General features: G+C 43.4%; 1 protein-coding gene across 11 annotated transcripts in view; it reads left to right on the forward strand.

Moving 5' to 3' along the window:
• fat1a (FAT atypical cadherin 1a) overlaps positions 1 to 17,575 on the forward strand; it is an 88,177-nt gene that overhangs the window by 64,791 nt on the left and 5,811 nt on the right. For all 11 annotated transcript variants that reach the window (XR_008962887.1, XR_008962886.1, XR_008962885.1 and 8 more), the window contains 16 exons: positions 365 to 4,435; positions 6,133 to 6,329; positions 6,748 to 6,901; positions 8,563 to 8,796; positions 9,752 to 10,141; positions 10,824 to 11,038; positions 11,370 to 11,507; positions 11,600 to 11,743; positions 11,897 to 12,094; positions 12,914 to 13,736; positions 13,877 to 14,008; positions 14,285 to 14,442; positions 14,927 to 15,383; positions 15,474 to 15,627; positions 16,629 to 16,739; positions 16,885 to 17,528. Coding sequence is in view for 8 of the 11 variants with exons in the window: in XM_057332848.1 (XP_057188831.1) it covers positions 365 to 4,435; positions 6,133 to 6,329; positions 6,748 to 6,901; positions 8,563 to 8,796; positions 9,752 to 10,141; positions 10,824 to 11,038; positions 11,370 to 11,507; positions 11,600 to 11,743; positions 11,897 to 12,094; positions 12,914 to 13,736; positions 13,877 to 14,008; positions 14,285 to 14,442; positions 14,927 to 15,383; positions 15,474 to 15,627; positions 16,629 to 16,739; positions 16,885 to 17,528 (8,220 nt within the window). In the remaining 3 variants the exon portion in view is untranslated. The remainder of the gene's footprint in view (positions 1 to 364; positions 4,436 to 6,132; positions 6,330 to 6,747; positions 6,902 to 8,562; positions 8,797 to 9,751; positions 10,142 to 10,823; positions 11,039 to 11,369; positions 11,508 to 11,599; positions 11,744 to 11,896; positions 12,095 to 12,913; positions 13,737 to 13,876; positions 14,009 to 14,284; positions 14,443 to 14,926; positions 15,384 to 15,473; positions 15,628 to 16,628; positions 16,740 to 16,884; positions 17,529 to 17,575) is intronic.

The following is a 17,575-nucleotide window of genomic DNA, read 5'->3' on the forward strand; positions in this document are numbered from 1 at the left end:
TGCAGCCTACCAAACTGTGGGAGAGCTGTGAAAGCAAAGCATAGCACAAATATGATGTCAAGTGGCCTTTTGAGAAATATGTGAGATTACAAAATCTCATTGAAATGTATGATGTGTGTGAGACAGCAAACATTGTTCACATTCACTGAATGACTGCTTTGCTCGGCTATTTCCAAACTCAAATATACAAATAAAAGGACAGCTATCAGTTTGAATTCTCAACAAAGGCATCCATCATTTTTATTCAATCTTCAATGTTTATTGTTTGACACAAAGTGTTTGTTAATAAGAACAGTTTCGACAATGAAAATCAATATGTTTTTGGCAAGTTGTGTGATGCATCTTTATCGTTTTTCTTTCATAGGAAATGTTGCCAATTCATTCGCCATTGATCCTATCCTGGGCACCATCACCGTGGCAAAGGAGCTGGACCGTAGCAACAAGAACCAATTCGAGCTAACTGTGAAAGCAACTGACAAAGGCATACCGGCGCTTAGTGCTACTGCTGCTGTAGACATAGCTGTCACTATTTCAGACAACGCCATCCCTAAATTCACAGAGAAAGAGTTTTCTGCGGAGGTCAGCGAAACCGCATTGCCTGGAACTTTTGTGAGTCTGGTTTCCGCAACCAGTCAATCATCTGTGTTCTATCAGATTAAAGACGGAAATGTGAACGGAGCATTTGATATCAACCCCAATTCCGGAGTGGTTGTGACTCATTCGGTTTTGGATTACGAGACGATTCCATCATACAAATTAACCATTCAGGGAACCAACATGGCTGGTCTGGCTAGCAATGCTACTTTGCTAATTCACTTGAAGGATGAAAATGATAACGCACCTACATTTATTCAAGACGAGTTTATCGGAATGATCAGCGAGTCTTCTCCGGTCAACAGCGTAGTCCTTACCAAAGACAACACACCACTTGTGATCCGTGCTTTGGACAGTGATTGTGATGCTAACTCTAGGCTGGTCTATCAGATTGTTGAGCCATTTGCTCATAATTACTTTGCCATTGATTCAAGCACTGGTGCAATCAGAACTATAAGTGAACTGGATTATGAGCACAGATCAGTGTTTCACTTTTCCGTTCAAGTCCACGATATGGGCGTACCCCGTCATTTTTCAGAGAACCCTGCCAATGTGACTATCGAGATCATTGACGTCAATGATTGCCCACCTCAGTTTAGTCAAGACCTGCTTGAAACCACAGTCTTACTGCCGACTTACAAAGGAGTGGAGCTGATCAAAGTCAACGCCACGGATGCCGACTCTGGTGCAAATTCTCGTCTTTTTTACTCTATTGTAGAAGGCAATATAGGAGACAAGTTTAAAATGGACCCAGTCACAGGGGTTATCACTATTCAAAATGTCACTCAGCTTAGAAGCAGGTACGAGCTCAGAGTAAGAGTGTCTGATGGCAGGTTTTCGAAAACAGCTTTAGTCAAAATAAATGTCAGAGAGAATAAGGAGAGCAATCTCAGGTTCACCCAAGAATCATACAAAGCATCCGTGCCAGAAAATAGCGTAGAGCAGAAGACTTTAGCTGTAATCGCTGCGGTGGGAAACCAAGTCAATGAACCTCTCTTTTACACCATTCTGAACCCCGATAAAAGATTCAAGATCAGCCGAACATCCGGAGTACTATCCTCCACAGGTGTACCATTTGATCGGGAAGAGCAAGGCACGTTTGATATCGTAGTGGAGGTGACCAGAGAAGACAAGTTATCTGACATGGCTCATGTTCTCGTCACGGTAACAATTGCGGATGTTAATGATAACCCACCTGTGTTTGTCAATCTACCCTATCAAGCACTGGTTCAAGTTGACACCGAGGTGGGTCACGTTATTACGCAAGTGACTGCAACCGATGGAGATATTGACAGAAACGCTGAGATAACTTACCACCCTCAGGAGCTAAATGAGTATGTTCAGATCAGCACCGATGGAGAAATCTCTCTTAGAAAGAAACTTGAAAAGGATCAAGTTGATACTGAATTTGTAATCACCATTCTGGCCAGGGATGGAGGTGACCCAGCACTTTCTTCTAGAGTTGATGTTCCAATATTGGTTGTGAACAAAGCAATTCCTGTTTTTGAGAAAGCGTTCTACAGTCTGGAGATCCCAGAGAATATACAGTTACTAACACCGATCGTACACATTCAGGCAAATGACTCTGAAGGGCCCAGAATAGTGTACACTATTACCGAAGGGGACCCTTTGAATCAGTTCTCTATCAATTTTAATACCGGCGTCATTCAGGTTGTAAAGTCTTTGGATTTTGAGAAACACCCAGCTTATAAACTTAGCGTAAGGGCTACAGATTCGCTAACTGGCGCCAAAGCTGAAGTCTTTGTTGACATAATCCTGGAAGACATCAATGACAACCCACCCGTGTTCCACACCGAATCGTACAACGCAAGTCTTTCAGAGGCATTGGTGATTGGAACGTCTGTATTACAAGTGTCAGCTACAGATGACGACAGCGGTAACAAAAAAATCCTCTTTTACCAGTTTGTAGAAGATAAAGACAAGTCGTCTGACTACTTTAGCATTGACCGGGACACAGGCACGATCTGGACAGCCCGCATGCTCGACCATGAAGAGAAATCCTCGCACAAGCTGACAGTTCGAGCAGTGGACGGTGGAGTGCCTGCGCTTTCCAGCGAAGTAACAGTGTTAATCGATGTAACAGACCTCAATGACAATGCTCCAGCTTTCTCACAAAATCTCTACGAAGCCACAGTTAGTGAAGTGGCACCCCGAGGTCACTTCGTCACCCAGGTTCAAGCTTCAGATGCCGACAGCTCTGACAGTGGTCGGCTTGAGTTCTCAATCATATCAGGCAATGAAGAGCAAAACTTTGCAGTAGATCCAAAGTCTGGTGTCATAGTCATATCTAACCACCGAAAACCCCACATGGAGTCTCTCTACAACCTCAATGTGTCCGTGTCGGATGGTGTTTTCAGAAGCTCAGCTATCGTTAAAGTTAATGTCATGAGTGCCAATTTCCACAATCCTACCTTCAACCAGGTGGATTATGTGGTCGAGCTCCTGGAAAACTCACCAGTTGGGACGATGGTGGTGGAAGCTCAAGCCACCGATGAGGACTCGGGCACATACGGAAGACTCACCTACCACATAGTCAATGACATTGCAAAAGACAAGTTTTCAATCTCTGAAAAGGGAGAGATCTTTACACTTGAGAGTCTCGATCGAGAGAACGCATTAGAGAAAGTGATTCCAATTTCATTAATCGCAAAGGACGGGGGTGGCAAAGTTGGGTTCTGCACCGTAAATGTGATTTTAACTGATGTCAATGATAACGCCCCACAATTCCGAGCTGTCGATTACACAGTGAACGTGGCTTCTGACGTGCCAAGAGGAACAACCATCGTTAAGATTGCAGCGTCCGACATGGATGAAGGTAGTAACGCAGACATCACCTATTCTATTGAAGCAGATGCCGATAACGTTGAGGAGAATTTTGAAATCCACCAGTTCAGCGGCATCATTGTTACCAAGGAAAGCCTCATCGGATTAGAAAACCAGCTTTACACATTTCTTGTCCGAGCAAAGGATGGTGGCAACCCCACCAAGTCCTCTGTTGTTCCAGTCTATGTCAGGATACTCGCTCCGGAAGCCCCAGTGCCAAAGTTCATCGAGTCTCACTACAGATTTGCCATTGATGAGGATCTTCCTCTTGGTTCTGAAATAGACGTCATTCAAGTCGAGAGTGATCAGTCCGTCTTTTACAGTCTGGTGAAAGGGAACACTCCCGAGAGCAACCAGGATGAGGTATTCATGGTTGACCCTGACTCAGGATCTCTGAAGCTGGAAAAGAAACTGGACCACGAGAGCACTAAATGGTATCAGCTAACCCTGCAAGCTCAAAGCGAATACGAAGGCAATAAAATCGTCTCGTCCGTAGACATTAGCATTCAAGTCAAGGATGTCAATGATAACCAGCCACTCTTTGAGTCAAACCCCTATGAAGCTTTTGTAGTGGAGAATCTCCCAGGTGGCACGTCGGTAATGCAAGTCAAGGCCACAGATTTGGATTTGGGCACTAATGGCCAATTGGTCTACAATCTGGATACTAACCAAGAGTCAGTGGACATAGTGGAATTGTTTGCTATCAATAGTGAAACCGGATGGATTACCACTTTAAAGGAACTTGACCGCGAAAAGAGGAACAAGTACACCGTTTCAGTCTTAGCCACGGACCGTGGAGACAAGACACAACTGACGGCCACCGCCAAGGTGGATGTCACAGTGGTAGACATGAATGACAACCCACCACGTTTCACAGCAGAGATCTATAAGGGAACAGTAAGCGAAGATGACCCACCTGGCGGGGTCATCGCCATTCTTAGCACTACTGACTTGGACATGGAGGACAATAACAAACAGATCAACTACTTCATCACGGGTACGCATGTTTCTTTGTTGTAGTATTCCATAAATCAAACAAATCAATTGAAAATTAGGAGAAACGGTTAGACAGTGAATATTTATAACAAAATCACCAATGCGTCAAGACATTTAAAACCAACGCAGAATTAAATATCCTACCATGTGAAATTAAATATCCCATGATGCATAATCCAATTGTCACATTTTAAAGACATTCTGTGAAAATAAAACTTGGATCACAAAAAGATTATAAATAGGAAACTAAATAATTTCCCAATAACGCCTTTGAAACGAACCAGGAATGTTTCACCTCTGGTGCTAATTAATTTGCGCGAGTGTCTGCGCCAAGCAGGAGATGAACACTTCCTGGCACGCAGAACTCTCATTACATCCACTCATCTTCGCCTGATCGTCGAGTGATGACAGAAATTGGCATAACAAGTCACACTGCCGCATATTTACATAGACGCTTTGCTTTGCTTTAATTTTGTAGAGTCCAAGCAAACATGAAGTTTGCCGAGTGCTCAGTGCACAGATGTGTCTGATATTTAACAATGCCCTGTGAACTTTACGCAAATGTAATTGAGTCATTACTAGAGGTGTGATGATACAGGATTAGATACAAAACACAAGATGTGGGTTCACAATGGGGTGGGAATGATATCAGATTTTCACTACACCAAAGGAATTCATGATGGCGACATTATTGCGATATCTATTGATATATTTTAAAAATAATTAAACAATAGTGTTGGTCAAATTCATCTTTCATTTTGTTTATTTTCTTTTTTATCCTTTTATAGCAAATTAATTAGACTGAAAATATGAGTGTAGTGAGGCAGAGAGAGAGCGTTTTGGCAAAAGTTTAAACAAATGGTGAATTATTTACGATATTGTCATATATATCGATTATCATGGTATTTAAAAGGATAGTTTACCCAAAAATGAAAATTCTGTGATGAATAACTCACCCTCAAGTTGTTCCAAACCTGTATAAATTTATCTGTTCAAAAGAAAATATTTTGGAGACTTATTTCAATTATAGTCAATGATGCCCCAGAAATGTCAGTTGCTAACATTCTTCCAAATATCTTTGCGTTCAACAGAACAAAGAAATGTATACAGGTTTAGAACAACTTAAGCTTGAGTAATTCATGACAGAATTTTCATTTTTGGGTGAACTATCCCTTTAATATCGCGGTTATTGTCAATACTGGTATATTGTGACACCCCTAGTTCCCAAAAATAGTTTGAACAAAAATAAAATGATAAAATTGAAATTTCAATAACATATTATAACAATACTAGGGGTTTAATTAAACCCTCTTTATGTTACAAATTTTGAACGGTTTTCTCTCTGGAAAATAAAACTACATTTTAACACTGTAAAATGAAGAAAGCTAAACCTTAAGAGAGAACCTTGTAAACCAAGTAGTTCACTTGTTGACAGATCAACCAATAGGATTAAACCGATTTTGTAAAAAAAAACACCATAGCTCTACAATACATATCATTGACAAAATGTTAATGCTCTCTCATTTGGAAGCCTCTTTGAATAAAAGTGTCTACTAAATATATATATATATTTTTGGGGGGGTATATTGTGCCATGTGTTGCTGCCCATGTGTGATTATAGAAATCTACACAAATGTATAGTCATTTTCTGTATGTTCATTAGTTTGATTGACGTTCTTAACATTTTGCTCTCTGAAGGCGGAGACCCCTTGGGGCAGTTTGTCATTGAGCACACTCAAGGCGAGTGGAAGGTCTCCGTGCGGAAACTTCTGGACAGGGAGGAGAGGGACAATTACTTGCTGAACATCACTGCCACCGACGGGACCTTCACAGCCAAGGCTGTGGTGGAAGTCAAGGTCTTGGACGCCAACGACAACAGCCCAATTTGCGAGAAGGTATGAATGTTTTGTGTGTGTGTGTGTAAGGAAGTGCATTGCAGCAAAATGTCATGTAGTCCAACTCTGTCAGTTAAGGGGAGGGTGCTGCCTACCCGCTGTGCATGCTAAATGGGACGAGACTTAGAGAGAAAAAGAGAATGTCAGGAGGGATTTGAAAAGGTCCTTATGTGAAATGCAGCATTTAAGAAACAAAGAGGGTGATTTTGCACACTGAGAGGTTTTGTGAATCCCAATATGCTTCTATTACGTATTGTGCTCCTTTTTTTTTTTTAAATGTTAATTTAATAGAACTCCCGCTGGGAAAATCTCGTTTTCAATCCATCTTTTTCACCACCAATCTTACGTTTTTTCTTCTTATTGTCCCATTTATCTTAATGTCACTTCCTCCCTTCGTATGTCTACCCCATCTTTGCAGTCGCTTTATATGGAGACCGTCCCCGAGGACTCCCCCGCTGGTAGGCTGATCCTGCAGGTCTCCGCCACAGATGCCGACATCCGTTCCAACGCACAGATTTCCTACGAGCTACACGGGCCCGGATCAGAGCACTTCAGCATCGACTCTGAGACAGGTACTTATTCATTTAAGTATGTGTATGTCTGTCACTAGCCCCGATGAGCCTTTTGTCAAACAAAGGTGTATATATATAATTGCGTTTGCCCCTGTTATGCCGATTGCATTACTTTTTGGAGTTGTATTGTTTGCCATCATCCTCCCATCGGTCCACAGCAGGGCTAATATGTATTCCAAACATCGTCGAGACAGGAGTCAATATTATTTTTGCTTTCAGCGATGGCTATTTTCAAGGCATTGCAATGCACCGAATCTGTTGGAAATAAACCCACAATCTTCTCTATCTTAAACCATTGTTTACAGCCAGACAACAATATGCCACATGCATTCGCACAGAAAAGCTATTTTCTGTTTGCTTGCGCCTGCAGTCAAACGCACATTACTTTTAAAACTGTAATGATGATATTTAATTACTCTTATAATTCAGAGGGATGGGGTAAACCCTCCGGTGTTCATTACTGCGTTTTACAGTCAACTAAGCGGGTTCCACTGAATTATTATTCTGTTCTCCTCGGCGGTTGGCGCGCTCCAAAGTACGTACACAGAAAATATTTTACCAAAACATTTCTGCTGGTTAGTCGTTCCACTTCAGCTATTAAAGCGAATCAGCACGACTCCCTCAGCTGTGTCGGTTAGAGCCGGAAGGAGAGTAGAAATCAAGAGCGGGTTTGTGACAGCGTCACACTGCCATCACACAAAAGCTATTGTAAAGGCGTAACTCACTGGCTCTTTGATAACTCGAAGTGTCAAGGCAGGGGACGCTGGCTCGAAACTGAAAAAGTGCTACTGTTCTTGTGTGTGGGTTTAGCGAACACGGAGGATTTTTTTTTTCCATCGTGGAAAAGAAGGGGAGCATTATTGCAAGTTAGCAATGCCAAGAGTGACGTCGAGCGAGCTAGCCAAACCTCTGAAAGCTGGCGGCTGCTTTTCCAACTGTGACTTTTTCTCTCTCTCTTTTCTCAATTCACGCTCAGAGCAACCCACATGCAGACTGCACTCTATCCTCGCTTGTTATTTCTTTATTTCCCACCATCCCCCTTTTTCTATTTAATCTTTTCTGTGCGAGAATGATTCGAGGGAGCTCTCCGTGAGCGTTTTGTCACCCCATATTGATTCCTTCAAAAGATGCTCTTCAGCTCGAGGGACGCCACACCGAACAGCTGGCACGGAGTCACCTATTGGACACAAAAGAGCCGTTTCAATTCAGTGACCACTAAAGGATAAAAAGAACACACGCTCGTGCATGCTGATATTATTAGTGTTTCGTCATGAAAGATACGACCGTCTCCCTCAGTCGCTGATAAAATAAACCGCTTTCCTTTGAGAGCATCCTTTGAGTGTTGACAGATGAGATAGTTTAGAATGGAATTGGATTGTGTCTTATTCATTAGTGCGGTGCCAGCTGATGTTCAAAGTGATCGATGGGGAGCGAATTTTGAGTTTCGTAGCAAGCGACAGCTCTAATAAACAAATATACCTTTGCAGACGTGAAGAATGAGAGAGCAATAAACTGTTTGCGAGTGTTATGTAGTCGCATGGTAGGTGAATAATGACGGCAGATGTATTAGAAGTGGAAAAACGCAGTGAATTCATTGATTTCAATGCCAATAATGTGTCATAAGAGAATACTTAGGGGTTGTCCATTTTTTGTTTCACCAGGTGAATTGAAAACACTGCTCCCATTGGATCGAGAGGAAGAGGAAGTGCACAAGATGAAGGTGCGCGCTCTGGATGGAGGGGGGCGGTTTTGTGAAGCAGATGTTGAAATCACAGTCGAGGATGTCAATGACAACGCTCCGCTGTTCACCTCTGACCCGTACACCTTAACCGTGTTTGAGAATACGGAGATAAACACACCCGTGGCCCGCCTGTACGCCTCTGACCTCGACACAGGTTGGTTCTCCAGAATCTAGATATTAGAGAGTGGGAAAGGCAAGCTTGTAGACTTTCCTACATTTTCATCATCGGCACAAAGAACATCACCACAACACTCAAAAGAATACAAGAATGTGTTCACTGAGCAGTGGGCTTATGTTATATCAGACTGTCATGAACACCAGTAATTCGGTTTGACGTCTGCGGTGTAGAATAGAAGAGTTTGTGTTAACTGACTATAATGAGTGACTGTTTCTTGATGGATAGGATTGTAGAAGCACACAAATAAGGCTTACTCAGAAATGCATTAGAGGGATTAGCATGCTCTCTCTCTGTCTTGTTTGCGCGTGTAGTTTTTCCCAATATAAAAGTAGCACCGATGCACACATACTTTTTAATATACAGCTTAGGACGAGAGGTTTGACCACGGACTGTTTTGTTGGGTGAATTTAGAAGTCATCATAGCTGAGGAGACGAGATTGAGATGCACTTACACATTATAGCTCTTAGAGGTTTAGTCATTGTTTTGAATCTGTATTGATGTGTTGGGATTGTTTGTGTATTGATTTCTCTTTCATAATAAGAAATATGCCAGCCAAAAATTGGTTTGTATATTCTTTATCCATTTTGCACAATATTAAAGGAATATTATGTTTGAATAAAAGTTAAAGGGCTAGTTTACCCAATTCTTTCATCATTTACGTACCCTTGTGTCATTCCAAATCTTTATGACCTTTTTTCTGCCGAACACAAAAGAAGATATTTTGAAGAATGTTGGTAACAGAATTGCCCCTCATTCTCATTTCTCAGAATATCTTATTTTGTGTTCTACACTCATATACATGTTTTAATGACTTGAGGGTGAATAAATCATGACAGAATTTTGGTTAAATATATATTTTTGGGAGGATATTGTTGATCAGCACTATACAACTCATACCTTGTTTTAAGCCCTCTGTGTGTGTTTCTTCAGGTTCTAACGCCGAGATCTTCTACTCCCTGCTGGACTCGGCTGATGGTGTATTCTCCATCGAGGAAGAGACGGGCATTGTGCACCTGAGTCGCCCCCTTGACCGTGAGCTCCAGTCGCTCTACACCCTCCGAGCCCGAGCCACCGACCGCGGCTCCCCACGCCGCCTCTCCTCCCTCTCTACCGTCAGCATTTCTATCCTGGACATAAATGACAACCCTCCCGTCTTTGAGCGTCGTGAGTACACGGCCACCGTCGCTGAAGATGTGTCTGTGGGCACTCAGCTGTTGCGGGTTCACGCCACCAGCCGAGATACAGAAGCAGGTGCAGAGATTACATACGCCATCATCAATGGAAACGAGAGGGGAGCGTTCCGCGTGGACCCACATACAGGTGAGCAGCAATGACCTAGATGCTAGACAGGGTTTTTAAATGTTTAAAATTGTAGAAGATCTAGGAATAAACAAAAATAGAGGGTTTGTTTTATTACACTTTTTTCCACTGCTGGTGGCACTTTGTTTTTCTGCATTTTTTTGGTTACCACGTGTGATGTTCTGGTTTTACACCAATATAAAGCTTTCTTAAAGAGGTGATGTTAAGCAGCATGTTAAAAGGTTTCTCTTTTATATATAATACATTAGAAAAAAATGAAATGTGTTAAACTTTTCTTTTAGAGCAGTTTCTTACAAAGTTTGAATTTTGTCAAACTTTTATAGAACAAAATAACACAAAACCACCTATTTTTTCCATGATCTTTCTTTCTTTCTTTTTTTTTTTTTTTACAAATTTGGGACATTTAGATCATTGATAAAATGTGCTTTCACTGTGCATATTTGCAGGTCACAATTAAACTAGTATGCAGTCAAATGACAATTTCGCTGCTAAAAATGTCCCCTCATTTGCATAAATAAGAGGAGAAACTAATACAAACACATCTTGTGTGACAGCTTGTTAAGTTATTTTTTGTATAATATAATAATTGTTGAATATTAAAACAAAAATGTGTTTATTTGTTAATGAGTAGCGGTATTTTAAGAGTTGTAATGTACCTGGACATGATCAATTCTCTTTGCAGGTGGTATCTTCGTGATCGAACCTTTGGACTACGAAACAGCTCATGAGTTTTATCTAACGGTCGAGGCTACGGATGGAGGCACGCCATCACTCAGTGACATGGCTACGGTAAACATTAACTTGACCGACGTGAACGACAACAGCCCCGTCTTCAACCAAGACATGTACTCAGCTGTGATCAGCGAAGACGCAGAGCTTGGAAAGACCGTTCTTACCGTGAGTTTGTCTTTTTTATAGTGTAGGACCTTAAATCGGGAACACAGACACACAAAACAGTCCAATGTCAAGCCACAGATCAGTGACTAACGCAGATCCACTCTCTCTTCTCTTTGGTCATTTATTAGAGATGTTCATGTCTTATCACGCTGAAATGTGAAACTGAAGCTTTGAAACCCAGCTCTCTTTTGCCTGCATGCCTTCTGATTTCCCTCGAGGGTCTCAGCCAATAGTTACCGAATGGAGGCAAGAATGGACAAAAAGAGAGGGTGTTGCATACCGGTGGCAATCTTTATCTTAACCAGGTGCATGTGTGTGTTTGTGTGTGAAGGTCATGGCTGATGATGCAGATGGTCCTTCCAGTAATCAGGTGCGCTTCTCCATCATTGACGGCAATCAAGGCAGCCCGTTCACCATCGACCCGGTCAGAGGAGAGGTCAAGGTGGCCCGGCAGCTCGACAGAGAGAAGGTACAAAACACTTGTGTGTATCAGCACCAGGTGCACAGTCCGGCTTCATTTAGATCTAAATCTATTTGACATTTTGTTTTTGTGTTTTTTAGACTTCAGGCTACACGTTAACTGTGTTGACCTCTGACAACGGAAGCCCGGCTCGATCCAGCAACGCTACGGTTAACATAGACGTGTCGGACATAAACGATAACCCGCCTGTCTTCTCCCAGGCCAACTACAGCATCATTATACAGGTGCGAATGCTCGATAATCTCACAGAAATGTTTGTGTAAATGAGTTTGCTACCTGTCTGTGTCATGTCAGAGCTGCCTTTAAGGTGGAAATTTGTGAATGTGGTTCTGAATTGTAATGTATTAAACACATTTGTGTCTTTGTGTGCCGTGTAGGAGAACCAGCCAGTGGGCACCGGCATCCTCAAACTGACTGTGTCCGACCGTGACGCCTCCCACAACGGACCTCCTTTCACGTTCTCCATCGTGAGCGGAAACGAGGGCGGCGCCTTCGACATTACTCCTCAGGGCGCGCTGGTTTCCGCAGCAACGCTGAGCCGACAGGCTCAGGAGCTCTACCTTCTGCAGGTTCAGGTGAGACCTCAATCTCCGTTTCTCTCGGCAGCCGCGGGGGTCGTGTTCGGCTTTCAGTCTGAAGGGAGGGATGAGCAATAGTTAAGGTGAAGCAGTGCTTGTTCAGTATTCCCCACACAGGTCAGGCATGGCCTATAGAGAGTGATGAAAGAGCAGACGGGAAAAGCTGCAGGCGGAGTGGAACTACTGTAATAAATTATAACGGCGGTTCATTCCCGCTTACATCCTCTTCGGGAACCTATTGGACTTCTTTGGTTGCTATAGTGTGATGTTGATAGGGATGTTTTCAGTTGGGCTCTAGATGTGACGCAAGCTAAATTCAAACTTGCATTGCCTGCATAAGCGCCAACATGGATTGTGTTAGAACATGTGGGTTATTCACATGACTCGCATTTCTGTTTGTGTTTATATGTATCATACATGGGATTAGCAAAAAATGAGATGTGCTCTATGACTCACTTATGTAAACCGTTCGGTTTGCACAAGAGCAAATCAAAGCCCGAGGGCTCCCTCTACTGATTGTGACAAGCACTCGTTGCCAGTTCCTCCATATGAAAGCTGTTAGGGCCTTAATACTATTTTACACTTCAAACCGCTGACAAAACTCACAGTTTTGTGTCTTGAAATTAGACATCTTTCTGCTTTCCCTAAGGCGGGCATCAGTATTACTTTTTGTCGTATTTATGGTTAGTGACCTGAACTAACCCTAAACCTAATCACACACAAACACCATCAACAGGTTCATTAGATGTTTTTAAAAAGTTTGCTGTCTTTTGATTTTTGTTCTTCTCAATCCTGACCCCCTATTTTTTGACTCAGGTAACAGATAGTGGTCGACCGCCGCTATTCTCCACTGCGTTCGTGAGCGTCCGATTGATCGAAGAGAGCATCTACCCTCCATCTATTCTTCCTCTGGACATCTTCATCACCACGGCGACAGACGAATATTCCGGTGGGGTTCTGGGTAAAATCCACGCCACGGACCAGGATGTCTACGACACTCTAACCTACAGCCTCGCCCCCGATAGTTCCTCCACCTCCCAAAACTCTGGCCTCTTCTCCGTCTCCCCTGCCGATGGAAAACTTGTGGCCCGCGGGAATCTGGACGCCGGTCAGTACGCCCTTAACATTACAGTGACAGATGGTCGCTTTACCGCAGCTGCCCGTGTCAACATTCACGTACGGCAAGCGACAGCACAAGCCCTCGATAACTCCATCGCTGTACGTTTCGCTGCAATCGCACCCGAGGAGTTTATCGGAGATTACTGGCGTAACTTTTTGAGGGCCTTGCGGAATATCGCCGGAGTGAGACGAGGAGACGTGCAGCTGGTCAGCTTACAACCTGCTGCCGATGCCTCTGGTGACCTGGAGGTGCTTCTAACGCTGGAGAGGTCAGGAAGTCCATTCCAGCCACAGGAAGTGGTATACAGGAAACTCAACGCATCAGTTGGAGTAATCGAAGAGATGACCGGAGTCCGTATCGTGCGGGTTGTGAAGAAACTCTGTGCCGGATTGGACTGTCCTCTTAGTTTCTGCCAAGAGGCGGTGTCCTTGGAGACGGGAGCAGTGTCGGCCTATAGCACAGCAAGGATTAGTTTCGTTACGCCACGTTACATACGCGCAGCCAAGTGTCTTTGTGAAGGTACACAGATGCATGCATCCACAGGATTGCTATTAATGTGTTTCACCACCAGTACAGAACGGCGTTAACCCTTTGTGTGTGTGTGTGTGTGTGTGTGTGTGTGTGTGTGTGTGTGTGTGTGTGTGTGTGTGTGATTGTAGGAGCTGAGTGTCCTGTCTTGAACAAGTTGTGTGAGGGAAGCCCCTGTCCTCAAGGCATGGAGTGTGTAGAAGATCCCCCACACACCAAGTTTAGCTGCGTCTGTCCAGACGGAAAACAAGAGGAGTGCTCAGGTACAGTCATAGATTTCTGTCCTTCTCCTTTAAAATGTCAGACAATGTGTTGTATTAATTCTGTGGCTTTTGAGAAAGATGAGATGATGTCATTGTCATGTTTATATACAGAATTGTGATTGGCCTTCTTTCTGCTTTTAACCACTGAAATGCTCAAATTGATTATTTTATATTATATATTATTCTAAATGCGCATTGTAAATACACTGTTGAATGTAGGGATTGATGATGAAATGAAGGTCACATAAAGGTCATTTTATTCCTTTACTGTTTTAGAGCGACAGTCATTGACGTTCAGCGGAAACGGTTATGCACGGTACAGGCTGATGGAAAATGAGAACAAGGAAGAAATGAAACTGTCACTTAGATTGAGAACATTCTCCACACACGCTACTGTTATGTACGCCAAAGGCACAGACTACAGCGTACTGGAGGTGAGACTGTACTCAAACCGCCTTCAAAGGGAAACAGAGAGTTGGAAAATAAGAAATGGGAGAACGTTCTTACATATAAATGACAGGAAGAGCAAAGGATTGTGGGATTTACACACAAGCAGCTTCAACTTCCCAATGCCACAATTTATAATAATAAATAGTTTTGTACTGTTTGTCAAAATTCTGCCAACTTAAATGACTTTTTGTGGATTTTTGTTCATTTTATGGGTACATTTTCAGATCAAAAATACCTAAAAGTAACATTTCTGGATGTAAGGGAAATAAATAAAAATAAAGGGAGAGAATACATATTCATTGCATAAGCTTATTACTAGAGTTAAACCTGAAAAAGTCAATATGCAGTAGTTTGACCTTTTGGGAAAATGTAACATTTTGAGTTTTAAGAAACAAAATAGTGACTAAAATGCATTTAACTAGTGAAAATTTAATTCTCGTTAACGCTGACCCTGTTTGTTGCTTTCAGATTGTGAACGGCCGTCTGCAGTACAAGTTCGACTGTGGCAGTGGCCCCGGTGTGGTGTCCGTCCACAGTACCCAGGTCAGTGACGGACAATGGCACACTGTGTATCTTGAGGTAGACGGCAACTACGCCAGACTGGTCCTGGATGAGGTCCACGCCGCGTCAGGCACGGCTCCCGGCACTCTCCGCACACTCAACCTGGATTCCAGCATTTTCTTTGGGGGCCACGCACGGCCAGCCGCTGGCTCGGGGAGGATGGTGGTGAACGGGCTGCGCGGCTGCCTGGAGGGAATCGTGTTGAACGGGAGGGAGCTGCCGCTGTCTTGGGTTCGTGGAGCTCACTCGGTGCTGGAGGAGCTGGTGGATGCCGCTCCTGGGTGCAGCTTATCTGCTCCGGTCCAGGGATGCTCCAGTAACCCCTGCACTAATGGGGGAACATGTTCGTCGCTGCCTAATGGAGGTAAGCAGGGTGCTGTTTTGGATTCGAGTCAGTGCAGTTGTAAAATGGAGGTGGTCTGGCTAATACACTGCGCTCTGTGATGTTTTGTAGGGTACTTCTGTAAGTGCACAGCTGCATTTATGGGCACCCACTGTGAAGTCACTATCAGTCCCTGTGCTTCTAATCCCTGCCTGTATGGAGGCACATGTGTCCCAAGGGGAGGAGACTTCTACTGCCAGTGTAGAGGACAGTATTCTGGTCAACGGTGAGAACATATACACATGCAGAAACCGACACAAACATTTTTGGGTGAACTATCCTTTTAAAGGAATAGTTCACCTTAAGAAAAGCTGTTATTACTTACACGCCCTCTTGTCAGTTCAAGCCTGTGTGACTCTTTCTTCTGTAGAACACAAAAGTGATATTTTGAAAAATGTTGGAAAAAGAAAACCGTTGGTCCCTATTGACTTGCATTGGTTTTGTGTCCATACAATAGAAGTCAATGGTGACCAACGGGTTTTGGTTACCAACATTTTTCAAAATATCTTCTTTTGTGTTTTGCAGAAGAAAGAAAATCACACAGGTTTAAAATGACAACGGGGGAGTAATGATGACAGAATTTTTGTTTTGAAGGTGAACTATTCCTTTAGGTGTCATATATACGATTCGGGCCAATGGTACAATGTCGGCATACACTTTTATATTCATTATTCTTAATTATGATGATAATCTTACAGCAGATATGTCTGAAAGTTTTTATTCTCATACTTTTACTTTTTTAATCTGTTTAAACACTCGGGGGTTGGTAATACATTCATTAAAATAAAATTTTCCTCTTGAGCCCTTTGGGCTGAATCCTGTTCTTCTCTGTTTGCCTAGTCATATTTAAAGTTTGATATTTCATTAAATTAGATATTTCTCAATTGAATGACATTTTGTATACTCCAGATACCTAACCAAATGAAACGAAAGCTCTGTCAATATTTTCCCCAATTAAACTGGATTTATATGCACAGTTTGATTCAGCCTTAAGAAAATACTACACGTATCCATGCGGCTTTCTCAGTAATTCCTATTTAATTAGAAATTGAATCGGAAACTGCGAGAGGTGATGTGATTGGAGATCAGATTCGAGACAGAATTGTTCTTCTATTTGCCAAATTTCCACTGTGTTTATAAACCACCCAATCACGGTACTAAGTGAGTCTAAAGTTGTGCGTGAAAGGTTTCTGACTGACATGTTGGCTCTTTTTAATCTTCTCTCAGGTGTCAGCTGGGTCCGTACTGCACAGATAACCCATGCAAGAACAGCGGCAAGTGCATCGATAGCTTGGATGGCCCCGTGTGCGAGTGTGAGCCGGGTTTCCAAGGAGACAGGTACGTCCTTCCGTCCATGTAATGAACCTGTGAGACTCAATCAAATAAGTCAACACTGATTCTAATGCATGTAATTGAAGTACTTCTCAAGATAAGTCTCCTGAGAAGTAAGTCTCCTGACATCTATGTTTGTGTCTTTGAACAGGTGCCTCAGTGATGTAGATGAGTGCCTGAAGAACCCTTGCTCTAACGGTGGTCACTGTCAGAACACGTACGGCTCCTTCAGGTGTAACTGCTCGGCGGGCTACAGCGGCACCCATTGCGAACTCCGCTCGGAAATCCGCAACGAGTTCGTCTCCACTTCCTGGAACATTGGCTTGGAGGAAGTTATCGGAATCGGCGTCTTCGTCGCCAGCATCTTTCTTCTCGTCCTCCTCTTCATCTTGATCCGCAAGCGCATGTGCCGGCGCTCAAAATCCAAACCGGACGATGACGACAAGCTCGGCCTAGGCGTGGCGCCGCATGCCTTCCTCCACCGGCCTTACTTTGATGCCAATCTCAACAAGAACATCTACTCCGACATACCTCCGCAGGTCCCCGTGCGGCCCATTTCCTACACTCCCAGCATTCCCAGCGACTCCCGCAACAATCTGGACCGGAATTCCTTTGAGGGCTCCGCCATACCAGAACATCCGGAATTCAGCACGTTTAACCCCGACTCGGTGCACGGTCATAGGAAGACGGTGGCCGTCTGCAGTGTGGCACCTAACTTGCCTCCTCCACCACCCTCCAATTCGGTTTCTGATAGCGACTCCATACAGAAGCCCAGCTGGGATTATGACTACGATGGTACGTGCATATCTGCTATGCAAACGTGTCACACATGTGAACTTGTG

This window comes from Triplophysa rosa, linkage group LG4 (assembly GCF_024868665.1).
Source record: "Triplophysa rosa linkage group LG4, Trosa_1v2, whole genome shotgun sequence".
NCBI classification, from domain to species: Eukaryota; Metazoa; Chordata; class Actinopteri; order Cypriniformes; family Nemacheilidae; genus Triplophysa; species Triplophysa rosa.